Source organism: Macaca fascicularis, chromosome 20 (genome assembly GCF_037993035.2).
Source record: "Macaca fascicularis isolate 582-1 chromosome 20, T2T-MFA8v1.1".
NCBI lineage: Eukaryota > Metazoa > Chordata > Mammalia > Primates > Cercopithecidae > Macaca > Macaca fascicularis.
The window spans coordinates 85761498-85773518 of record NC_088394.1 but is presented as its reverse complement, the minus strand read 5'-3'; the positions used below and the strand labels follow the sequence as shown (position 1 = coordinate 85773518).

Here is a 12021-nt window from a genome sequence, read left to right as displayed (position 1 = left end):
AGGAGAATGGCGTGAACCCGGGAGGTGGAGTTTGCAGTGAGCCGAGATCATGCCACTGCACTCCAGCCTGGGCGACAGAGCAAGACTCTGTCTCAAAAAAAAAAAAAAAAATAGCTGAGCGTGGTAGCGTGCGCCTGTGGTCCCAGCCACTCTGGAGGCTGAGGTGGGAGGATTGCTTGACCCCCGGAGGCAGAGACTGCAGTGAGCCAAGGCACTCCAGCCTCGGCGACAGAGCAAGACTTGTCTCAAAAAAAAAAAAAAAAAAAAAAGGAAAACAGAAAAAGCAGCCGCTGAGAGCAGGCAAATGGAAGCCCGGAGGGAGAAACACCCTCACGAAACCAGGGAGCGTTTGTTTAGCAAACAGAGCGTGCTCTTTGGGTCCGCGGGACCCATGTGCTTCCTCTTGCGTTTCACTTCCACCAGTGCCCATCTCAGAGGCGGTGGCTGATCCCTGGGCTGAGACCGACCCACTCCTTCCTTAAGCTCACACAGCCCCGACACAGGGCGTCCTCCCACTGCAACAAGAACCCGGGACGCCAGGCATCGGTGTGTGTGGAGACCCAAGTCGGGCAGATGTGTCTCGGCCAAAGAACTGCCCTCAGCAGTGCCCCACACCCCCAGCTTCTCCGCTCCTGCAGGGATCCCGACCCAGCCCCTGCCTGGCGTGTCTCAAGGGAACCCCACTGCTGGTCACAGCAGAAAGCCGGCAGCTGAGAGGTGACAGCATCAGATTCTACCTGAGAAGGTGCCCTCTCTCCCGGCTAATAAGCACCCCTCACACAGGCCTCACGATGCGGCCATGCCATTAATCCCAGTCCAAGAGGTCCAGAGACTCGGGTGAGGAACTGGCCCAAGGCCACCCAGCGGAGTCTGACCCTGGGCTTAGCCTTGGCTCCAGGGCTGACACGGAGACCTCAACTCTTCCCCTCACCACCAGCCGGGTCCCCTGAGGGTGGAGTGCCTCACCCCTGCAGCGGCAGGCCAGGGAACTTGCTACAGGTGCGGATTTTCTGGCTGACCTGGGAAGGTCAGATTCAGATGTTCCGGGGCAGGACTGGGATCTGGATTTAACAGGCCCGATAAGGGAGCCTCGAGTCCCGCTCGAGGGAGAAGACCTGCAATTCCAGAACCCACACGATGGGCCGGCCCGGGCAGCTTTGGAAACACAGATTCCTGGGGCCTAGAGCTGGAATCTGGGGTGCGGGAATTTCTTTTTTTTTTTTTTTTTAGCTGGAGTTTCACTCTTGTTACCCAGGCTGGAGTGCAATGGCACGATCTCGGCTCACCACAACCTCCACCTCCTGAGTTCAAGTGATTCTCCTGCCTCAGCCTCCTGAGTAGCTGGGATTACAGGCATGTGCCACCACGCCCAGTTAATTCTGTTTTTTTTTTTTTTTTTTAGTAGAGACGGGGTTTCTCCATGTTGGTCAGGCTGGTCTCAAACTCCCAACCTCAGGTGATCTGCCTGCCTCGGCCTCCCACAGTGCTGGGATGACAGGCGTGAGGCACCGTGCCTAGCCAGGGGAATTTTTTTTTTTTTTTTTTTTTTTTGAGACGGAGTCTCGCTCTGTCACCCAGGCTGGAGTGCAGTGGTGCGATCTTGGCTCACTGCAAGCTCCGCCTCCTGGGTTCACGCCATTCCCCTGCCTCAGCCTCCTGAGTAGCTGGGACTACAGGTACCGCCACCACGCCCGGCTAATTTTTTGTATCTTTTAGTAGAGACGGGGTTTCACCGGGTTAGCCAGGGTGGTCTCGATCTCCCGACTTCGTGATCCACCCGCCTCGGCCTCCCAAAGTGCTGGGAAGACAGGCGTGAGCCACCGCGCCCGGCCCGGGGATATTTTTAACAGCTCTCCAGGGGTGGCGAGGCTTCACAGAAGAGGTCAAGGTGGTGCTGGGTGAATGTACATTCCGGATTCTTGCATTTCACTGTATGTAAATTTCACCTCAAAAGAAAATAACTATAAACAAAGGTTGGTGTCTGCTTAATCCCACACGGGCTGAAGTATTTAGGGGAACTGTCCTACTGTCCACAACTTCCCTGAAATGCATTAAAATAAGATGGAACGGAGGATAGAGGGAGACACAAGGAAATACGTGGAGACACTGGAGAAGGAATCTGGAAGTGGGTAGTGGGCATTCCCTGAGATTCTCAACCCCCAGCCTGCCGCAATCGGCAGAATCACGGGCCCTAGAGCTGTCTGTGTTCTAACCTCAGAACCTGTGAGCGTGTACTGAGAGGCGCTGAAGGCGGCAGGTGAGGGTCCAGGTGCTGACCCCTGACAAGGTAGATCATCCTGGGTTCCCAACCCGTTAAACTGTAAGAGAATAACCAATGTTTGTTTTGTTTTGTTTTTGAAATGGAGTCTCACTGTGTCGCGCAGGCTGGAGTGCAATGGCGCAACCTCGACTCACTACAACCTCTGCCTCCCAGGTTCAAGTGATTCTCCTGCCTCAGCCTCCTAAATAGCTGGGACTACAGGCGCCCACCACCAAGCTCAGCAAATTTTTGTATTTTTAGTAGAGACGGGGTTTCACTATGTTGGCCAGGCTGGTCTCGAACTCCTGACCTCAGGTGATCCACCTGCCTCAGCCTCCCAAAGTGCTGGGATTACAGGTGTGAGCTACTGCGCCCGGCCCATACACTCCTTTTAAACTATTCCCACGTACTCCTCCTGCTCCTCAGTCCCAGAGAGACACACGTGCTGGAATGAAGGGGTCTTTGGAATGAGGAGGAGAGAGAAGCCAGGCGAGGCTGGGCCCTTCCTCCAGGTGTCTTGGACTTCCCTGGGCACGAGCTGATTTGCCTAATTACCAGGTGTGTTTCCAGCCCACCTTCCTCCTAAATGGGGCCTCAACCTAATCTGGAGTCCCAACGCCCTCTGAGGAGTCAGAGTGAATGATGAGGGCCGAAACCTTCTTCCTGTGCTGAGACCCACCGGTATGTTTGCTTAAACGGGCCGCATCCCAGGACCAGACCAACCAGTCCCTACAGGCTGTGGGAGCCGGCTCTCACCAGCACTCCAATACCTCTGTTGCTGAATTAGAAAAACAGCAGATTCTTTCCTATCTGGGGCAGAGAAACTATTCTCTGTGGACATCAGGCTGGTGGTGACTCGGTGTAGGAGGGCCTGGAAGGTGGCAGTGAGGACGGGGCCGCGTCCCCACCTTTAACCGAATCTCAACAGTAGCACGGGGATCCCAAGCCTTTGCCTGAAAGCACAAGGCAGAACTTGCAACAACTGCCCAAGCCAGGGCTCAGCGAACAGTCACTGGGCTGTGCTCACTGGGGTCGCCTACGACAGCCAGCCACGAGCCCAGGCAGCTTCGCAGACGTCCCCATAAAGAAAACACGTTTGCTGCAGGACGGCCTTCCCGTGAGGTAATCCTTGCTCAGAGGTGAGACTAAATCGGGAATGCCATCTACAAACAAACCCAGCTCACACAAAGACACACCCAGCTCAGGCCCACACCCACACACAGCGGCCAGCCTCCTTCCCGCTTTCCACATGGAGGGGCTCCGCGACGGAGGTCATTTTACATCACCAAGAACGCGCACGGAGGAGTGCCCAGCCCCCACCAGGTGCACTTTGCAGAACCCCTCCCTGAGAATCCAGTCAGGATTCGCAGCCTGGACCCACACGTGCTGCTCCCCGCGGCGGGTCCAGCCAGCTCAGAGGTGCAGGATCCTGGACCCACATGTGCTGTTCCCCGCGGCGGGTCCGGCGAGCGCAGAGGTGCAGGGTCCCTTGCTGCCACCCCCACTGGCCAGTGCTCCTGGAGCTGGGCGTGCCCCAGGGCTGCACAGACGCTAACACCACCGCTGCGGCTCCTCCCTCCCATTTCACAGAGAAGGAAACTGAGGTACAAAAGCAAACCTTCTCAAGCCCAGCAGGCCGTGGAGGCCTGAGCTGAGCCTGCCCCTGATACCGCCTGGGTGGTTAATTTCCCTTTGTGGACTTCAGTTTTCTCATTTGTAAAATGGGAATCAAAACAGTGCCTTTGGCTGGGCGCGGTGGCTCACGCCTGTAATCCCAGCACTTTCGGAGGCCAAGGCAGGCAGATCACCTGAGGTCAGAAGTTTGAGACCAGCCTGGCCAACATGATGAAACCTCATCTCTACTAAAAATACAAAAGTTAGCCGGGCGTGGTGGTGGGTGCCTGCAATCCCAGCTACTCGGGGGGCTAAGGCAGGAGAATCGCTTGAACCCCGGGAGGTGGAAGTTGCAGTGAGCTGAGATCGCACCACTGCACTCCAGCCTGGGCGACAGAGTGAAACTCCATCTCAGAAAAAAAAAAAAAAAAAAAATTAGCTGGGTTTGGTGGCGGGTACCTGTAATCCCAGCTACTTGGGAGGCTGAGGCAGGAGAATCGCTTGAACTCAGGAGGCTGAGGTTGCAGTGAGCCAAGATCATGCCATTACACTCCAGCCTGGGCAACAAGAGTGAAACTCCGTCTCAGAAAACAACAACAACAACAACAAACAGGGTCCTTTGTCAGAGGAGCAAACGAGAGAACGGAAGGGCACTGCTCAACCCGGCCCTGCAAACGCCCTGGGTGCTGAAACATCGTTCCCTCCTGTCAGGGGTACCTGGCCTCATCTCCACACCATGTCTTGACTGAGTGCCCCTCCCAGAGTGCAAGAGAAGCAGAGCCTGAACTCCAAGGGTGCCCGGGGACCGTAAGGGCAGGTGACGCTGGCTGTGATGCCCCTCAGCTCTGGTGAGGAGTCCGGAAGCTGCTAACAGAAGCCACCTGGTTTGAGGAACGCATTCCAACCAGAAGTGTCCTGGCTTCCAGGGGGAGAGTCAGGAGGAGGAAAATGTTACCTCCTCTGGAAGCAGAATTTCATCTTTCCAATCAGTTCTTGCTTTTCTCCAGCACAATTGCAGACACCATCTCCAGAAAACAACGAAACACTCACATGCACACGTTTGCAGGGTGCAGACAGTCCCGGCCACTGAGGAGGCCCAGCCAGCCCAGATCCAGCGGCAGAACGGGCACACTGGCTGCGGGCTGGAGGCCACAGTGTTCCTCGGCAAAGGTGGACTCCAGCACAGACACACAAAGGGGCTTCCGTGGGTGAAAAGGATGCCCCCTTCACACAGGCACTAACCATGGGGTGCTTCCTGGGCCCAGAGCCCCCTCTCGCCTCACCCGGGCATGCACTGCCATCACTCTGCCTTCAGAAGGAACGGGGACAAGAAGCCGGGGCCTGCTCATCAGTGCAGCGCAGGAGGGAGAGGGAACCAGAGGAAGAAAGAGCTTCACAGTCTGCAGAGCTTCAGACCCAGACGCGGTGCCCAGTGCTGCCTGGATTACTATGGGTGTTTCTTTTTTTTTTTTTTTTTTTTTTTGAGACAGAGTCTTGCTGTGTCTCCCAGGCTGGAGTGCAGTGGCCGGATCTCAGCTCACTGCAAGCTCCGCCTCCCGGGTTTACGCCATTCTCCCGCCTCAGCCTCCCGAGTAGCTGAGACTACAGGCGCCCACCACCACGCCCGGCTAGTTTTTTGTATTTTTAGTAGAGACGGGGTTTCACCGTGTTAGCCAGGATAGTCTCGATCTCCTGACCTCGTGATCCGCCCGTCTCGGCCTCCCAAAGTGCTGGGATTACAGGCTTGAGCCACCGCGCCCGGCCTACTATGGGTGTTTCTGTGTGGAACACAGGCTGAGAGATTAATGGGTTGGGAAGGCTCAGGAATCTGGGAGTGTGGCGGGGCTGTGAAACAGCAGAACCCCAGAGCCAGTGCCCGAGGGGTGCCTTAGGGGCAGATGGCCTCAGAGCCGGGCAGAAGGGGAAGGGGCAGGAGGAAGGGTAGGGGATACCTGGAGGACCAGCAACGTAGGGCATCCTAGCATAAAGAGTGGGGCCTGCCTGTGAAAAAGTTTAGCATCCAGGCGGGCATGGTGGCTCACATCTGTAATCCCAGCACTTTGGGAGGCCGAGGTGGGCAGATCATGAGGTCAGGAGATCGAGACCATCCTGGCTAACACGGTGAAACCCCGTCTCTACTAAAAATACAAAATATTAGGTGGGCGAGGTGGCAGGCGCCTGTAGTCCCAGCTACTGGGGAGGCTGAGGCAGGAGAATGGCATGGACCCGGGACGCGGAGCTTGCACTGAGCCAAGATCGTACCACTGCACTCCGGCCTGGGCGACAGAGCAATACTCCATCTCAAAAAAAGAAAAGAAAAAGTTTAGCGTCCAAAATTGACAAGAAAAAACATTCAAAAAATAGGGTCACGTGTAAAGCAGCCAAGCAGGGTGAAGAGGGCAGGTGACAGAAGGAAGAGCCGTCTCACCCACCTCGCCACACGTAGAGCACACAGACCCACATCAGCACCATGTCTGAGATGTATTTGAGAAACCAGCCAGCTGGGCGCGGTGGCTCAAGCCTGTAATCCCAGCACTTTGGGAGGCCGAGACGGGCGGATCACGAGGTCAGGAGATCGAGACCATCCTGGCTAACCCGGTGAAACCCCGTCTCTACTAAAAAATACAAAACACTAGCCGGGCGAGGTGGCGGGCGCCTGTAGTCCCAGTTACTTGGGAGGCTGAGGCAGGAGAATGGCGTAAACCCGGGGGGCGGAGCTTGCAGTGAGCTGAGATCCCGCCACTGCACTCCAGCCCGGGCAACAGAGCGAGACTCCGTCTCAAAAACAAAAAAAAAAAAAAAAAGAGAGAAATTGGCTTTGCCTCAGGGAACAGCTCCCCACACAGCAGTGATGCCTGACAGAGTTTCCTGCCTCAATTTGTACAAAGTAACTCTCCATCATGAGGTTTTAATAATGGCCTGTTAAAGGCTGGGTATAGTGGCTCACGCCTGTAATCCCAGTATTTTGGGAGGCTGAGGCGGGTGGATCACTTGAGGTCAGGAGTTCAAGACCTGCCTGGACAACATGGTGAAACCTCATCTCTACCAAAAATACAAAAATTGCCAGGCGCGGTGGCTCACACCTGTAATCCCAGCCCTTTGGGAGGCCGAGGCGGGCGGATCACGAGGTCAGGAGATCGAGACCATCCTGGCTAACACCGTGAAACCCCGTCTCTACTAAAAATACAAAAAAATTAGCTGGGTGTGGTGGTGGGCACCTGTAGTCCCAGCTTCTTGGGAGGCTAAGGCAGGAGAATGGCGTGGACCCAGGAGGCAGAGGTTGCAGTGAGCTGAGATGGAGCCACTGCACTCCAGCCTGGGCTACAGAGCCAGACTCCATCTCAAAAAAAAATAAAATAGGCCGGGCGCGGTGGCTCAAGCCTGTAATCCCAGCACTTTGGGAGGCCGAGACGGGCGGATCACGAGGTCAGGAGATCGAGACCATCCTGGCTAACACGGTGAAACCCCGTCTCTACTAAAAAATACAAAAAACTAGCCGGGCGCGGTGGCGGGCGCCTGTAGTCCCAACTACTCGGGAGGCTGAGACAGGAGAATGGCGTGAACCTGGGAGGCGGAGCTTGCAGTGAGCTGAGATCCGGCCACTGCACTCCAGCCTGGGCGGCAGAGCGAGACTCCATCTCAAAAAAAAATAATAATAATAAAAAATAAAATAAAATAAAAAAATAAAAAAGCCTCTTAAATTACCTTCACACGGTAACATGTTTTCCGTTTCCCCATTTAAACAAAAAGCTTCCAAGCAGTTATAAAGTCTTCAGAGTAAAGATTAGGAAGTCTCTTCTAGTCATTGTTTTTCTAATCTGAGCTTAAAAACGCGAAGTATTATTCCTTGTGTGCTAAGATATTATTATTCATCCTCCTAAATATGGTTTAGTTTGTTGTTATTTTTTTCAAAGTTGTTTTACACACCTACTACCCATCTTCAGTTTGTGTGAGAGGGTGGGTATCGAAGGCCCAAGGTCACAGGTTGAGAAATTCAACTGGCGTAAAAAACTGAAACTAAAATGCCAACAAGTGAGACGTGGATGTTTTCCTGTTGGTATTTACAGGGAGAAATAAATACGCATCTTTTAATGTATTTACGTATCACTTAAGTCCCAGAGAAAGGCTGGGTTGGCCACCTTTGAGGAGACAGCTGGCCGGCCGTCTCAGCTGACTCAGAAGCCCCACAAAGATGGCAGAGAAACTTCAGGGTAATAGATTTTTCTTAAACCTTAAAAAGACAGCAAGTCATAAACCTCATTCACCTTTATGAGACAGGGTTATGAACGGAAACCAAAGATAGTATCAAATAAAAAACGAACTGGACCACAGGCGGGTACCGCCCCCTAAGCTCAACACGGTGCCCTGCCTGAACTTTGAACCGCAGCCAGGAACTGCTGCCAGGGCTGTGATGACCGGGAAGGGGCCACACCACCCAGGGGATGGAGGTGGAGAGAATCAGATCACTGCTCTGAGGACGCCTCGTACAGCACCAACAGGAAGCAGGCAGCTGGGCTCCCGCACAGCTCAGGGACAAACGAGGAGCCCTGGATTCTAACCACTTACCACTGTGTGCCTCGGTTTCCCCATCTTTACAGTCAGAGGGTCAGATCAACCAGGCTGCCTACAGCCCCCTCCTGCTCTGCACTCATCTCCAGGGATGGGGTGAAGTCCAGGCACCCTCTCACAGAGGCTCTGTGAGCATGCAGCCTCCTGGGCCCCGTGCACCTGCCTTCTCAGCCCATCCTTTGGGCGGCAGTGGGCACAGCCCTGAGGGGCACCACACTGAATCCGAAGGCTGCCACTGTCTGAGTGCCCGCACAAGCCTGCGCCTCGGGTTTCTCCAGAGGAAGGAACACTGTCAGGGCTTGCTCTTGCTGTCACCTCTGTGGGATACTGCAAATGGCAGGAGTGTGGAGGCACTGGGGGGGCTCCAGGATAAGCAGGACCTGGTGAAGGAACACGGAAGGGCCCTTGGGTGGGGCACAGCGGCCCCCACCCCACGTGGCTCTGTCGGTTGCTTCTGTTTGCCCTTGCCCTGGCCCTTCCTGGTCCTCCACGGAGGCCTCCTCATGCAAACCCACAGCTCAGGCCTGGAGAGTCCGGCAAACACACAGCCTGCCTCGACCCCACAGCACGGTACCAGCATTTGGGGTGATACCCCATGCTCCAAGCCAGCACTCCAGCTCTCCAGGGAAGAAATCACTTTTGGTTTTTTTTGTAAAGGGTAAATAATCACTTAAGCTCACCATTCTCACTAACTTCAAGTATCTTTCTAGGGCTTAATTGTTGGTTCTGGTTGATGGTTAAGAACAGAAACACCAAGCAGGCTGTCTCCCCAACTTTACACACCCCTTCCTCTCCCAGTTAAACCCAGGGATTTAGTGTCCAGTTCAGACACCAAGAGAGGCACAGGCCCCACCTCCCACCCAGGAGAAAGTGCCCCAAGGGGACGCTTCTGTCTCCTTTCTCGCGAAGGCAGGGGAGGAGTCGCCCCAGCAAAGCCCCAGCTCCGTGCTCCCTGAGCCACCGGCCCAAGTCCCTCTCCCGGAGGAAGCCAGGCCACCGGGGAGCAGCCCGCCCCGCCCTGGGAGAGGCGTCAGATGGGGAGTCCGGGCGGGGAACGTCCAGGGCCGGGGAGGCAGAGGAAGGAGGGAGAGAAGGAGGGAGGAAAGAGGGAGGGAAGCAGGGAGGGAGAGGGGAGGGAGGGAGCTCCGGGTCCCGCAGAGGGGGGGGTCTCCCGCTCCAGAAACGGTGGCAGCCCTTCCACCGGGACAACCCCCGCCCCCGAGGACGGGACGGACGCCCCAGACCGCGGTCCCCGCCGCCTGGCCCCGCCCCCGGCCTCACCCGCGGCCTCGGGCTCCCGCGCCCCGACCGAGCCGTCCCCGCGCAGCAGGAGGTCCCCGGTATCCCGCAGGCGCCGGCCCGGCGAGCCCCGCAGCCCGCGGCAGCCCTGGAAGCACACGGCCCACGCCTGCTCCTCGTTGAGCGGCTGCTCGTAGGCCTTCAGCACCTCCTCCAGGGACAGCTCCCAGGGCTCCGGCCGCCCCGCGCCCGCCGCGTCGCCGCCGCAGCTGCCCGCCCGGGCCATGGCGGGGCCGTCATCGCCTCCCGCGCGCCGGGCCCGCGTCCATGCAGCCGCGCCTTCCGCCGCGCAGGTTCAGCCCGGCCGCCCCGCCCCGCGCGAGCGCCTCAGGTGGGGGGCGGGGCGGCGCCGGGGGCGGGGCGCGGAGGGCGCGGGGGAGGGGCCTGCAGGGGCGTGGAGGGGGAGGGGTGTGGGGGGAGGGGATGCGTGGAGGGGGAGGGGCGTGGGGGGAGGGGATGCGTGGAGGGGGAGGAGCGTGGAGCGGAGCGGGAGGGGCTCGGAGAGGGACCGACGCGGGGGGCTGGACGCGGGCAGGTGCGGAGGGGCTGGGGGCTCAGGGCTGGGGACGCGGGGGCGCGGGGCCGAGGCCTCGTGCTGGGCAGGACCGGGGCCAGGGGTGGGGGGCGCAGACATGGGCCGGGGCCCGCGCGCTCGGACACGCAGTGACACCCCCGGCGCTGCCCGGCAGACCCAGACGGCCGATGCCCACGCAAGCCCAGGCCGGCGTCCAGCTGAGGACACTGCGGTGACCGCGGGGGCCTGGGAGGTTTGCCGCTGGGAACGCGGGAGGGAGCCCGGAGGAGCTGAGCAGACAAAGCCCCGGGCAAGGTGACCTCCAGGGGTTGTCGCAGGGTGGCTGGGGTGAGGGCGACTCCCCGCATCCGGCCTTCAGGTATGAAGCCCTTAATAAATGCCTCTGCCTAGCAGGGAATGTGCCTGCAGTGACGTCTCCAGGGTGTCCGTGAAAAATAAACAAGCATGGTTGGCCAGGGATGGCGCGCATCCCATTTGGGGCGTTTGTTTCTTCAGGCCGGGTCACTCCCGGAGACTGGGTGTTAGCTTGAGGGACGCAAGCTCGGTTGGGGCTTATCCCGAGACCTCTTCAGCCATAGCTGTGTCAGATCTGAGTAACTGGGCAAGAAAATGCAGCTGGGGCATAACCGTTCCCAAGCCTGGGTGCTGCCAGTACCACCAGGGCATGACATGCAGATTCCTGGGCTCCAGGGATGGAGATTCTGGTGCGGGTCCGAGGTGAAACTTGGGGCACTTGGAGTTCTAGACTCCACCTGGACAACTCCTGGTGACCACCCAGGAGTTCCAGACCCGCCTGGACAACACAGTGAGATCCCATCCCAAAAAAGAAGTTCCACAATGATTATTTTCTTTTTTTTTAGAGACTAGTTCTCACCCAGGCTGAAGTGCAATGGTACAATCGTAGCTCACTATAACCTCAAATTCCTGGGCTGAAGTGATCCTCCCACCTCAGCTTCCTGAGTAGATGGGACTAAAGGCATGAACCACCAGGCCCAGCTGATTTTTTCTATTTCTTGTAGAGATAGGATCTCACCATGTTGTCCAGGCTGGTCTTGAATTCCTGGGCTCAAGCAGTCCAGTCCACCTTGGTCTCCAAAGTGCTGGAATTACAAAAATGAGCGACCGCACCAGTCCAGCTGGACTTTTTTTTTTTTCCATTTTTTTTTTTTTTTTTTTTGAGAAGGAGTTATGCTCTTGTTACCCTGGCTGGAGTGCAGTGGCGCGACCTTGGCTCACTGCAACCTCTGCCTCCTGGGTTCAAGCAATTCTCCTGCCTCAGCCTCCCAAGTAGCTGGAATTACAGGTGCCTGCCACCACACCCAGCTAATTTTTTGTGGGTTTTTTTTTTTTTTTTGAGATGGAGTCTCGCTCTGTCTCCCAGGCTGGAGTACAGTCGCCTGATCTCGGCTCACTACAACCTCCGCCTCCCGGTTTCAAGCGATTCGCCTGCCTCAGCCTCCCGAGTAGCTGGGACTACAGGCGTCTGCCACCACTCCCGGCTAATTTTTGTATTTTTAGTAGAGATGAGGTTTCACCATATTGGCCAGGCTGGTCTCGAACTCCTGACCTTGTGATTCGCCCGCCTTGGCCTCCCCAAGTGCTGGGATTACAGGCTTGAGGCACTGCACCCGGCCTAATTTTTTGTATTTTTAGTAGAGACAGGGTTTCGCCATGTTGGCCAGGCTGGTCTCAAAATTCTGACCTCAGGTGATCTGCCCACCTCGGCCTCCCAAAGTGCTAGGGT

The 12021-nt window shown here is 56.9% G+C and overlaps 1 protein-coding gene across 2 annotated transcripts in view; it reads right to left on the bottom strand.

The window, feature by feature from the left end:
- The window catches only part of SPIRE2 (spire type actin nucleation factor 2), a 43298-nt gene extending 33254 nt beyond the window's left edge, over positions 1-10044 (bottom strand). For both annotated transcript variants that reach the window (XR_012429447.1, XM_005592829.4), the window contains exon 1: positions 9725-10044. Coding sequence is in view for 1 of the 2 variants with exons in the window: in XM_005592829.4 (XP_005592886.3) it covers positions 9725-9968 (244 nt within the window). In the remaining variant the exon portion in view is untranslated. The remainder of the gene's footprint in view (positions 1-9724) is intronic.
- Between the last annotated feature and the right edge of the window lie 1977 nt (positions 10045-12021).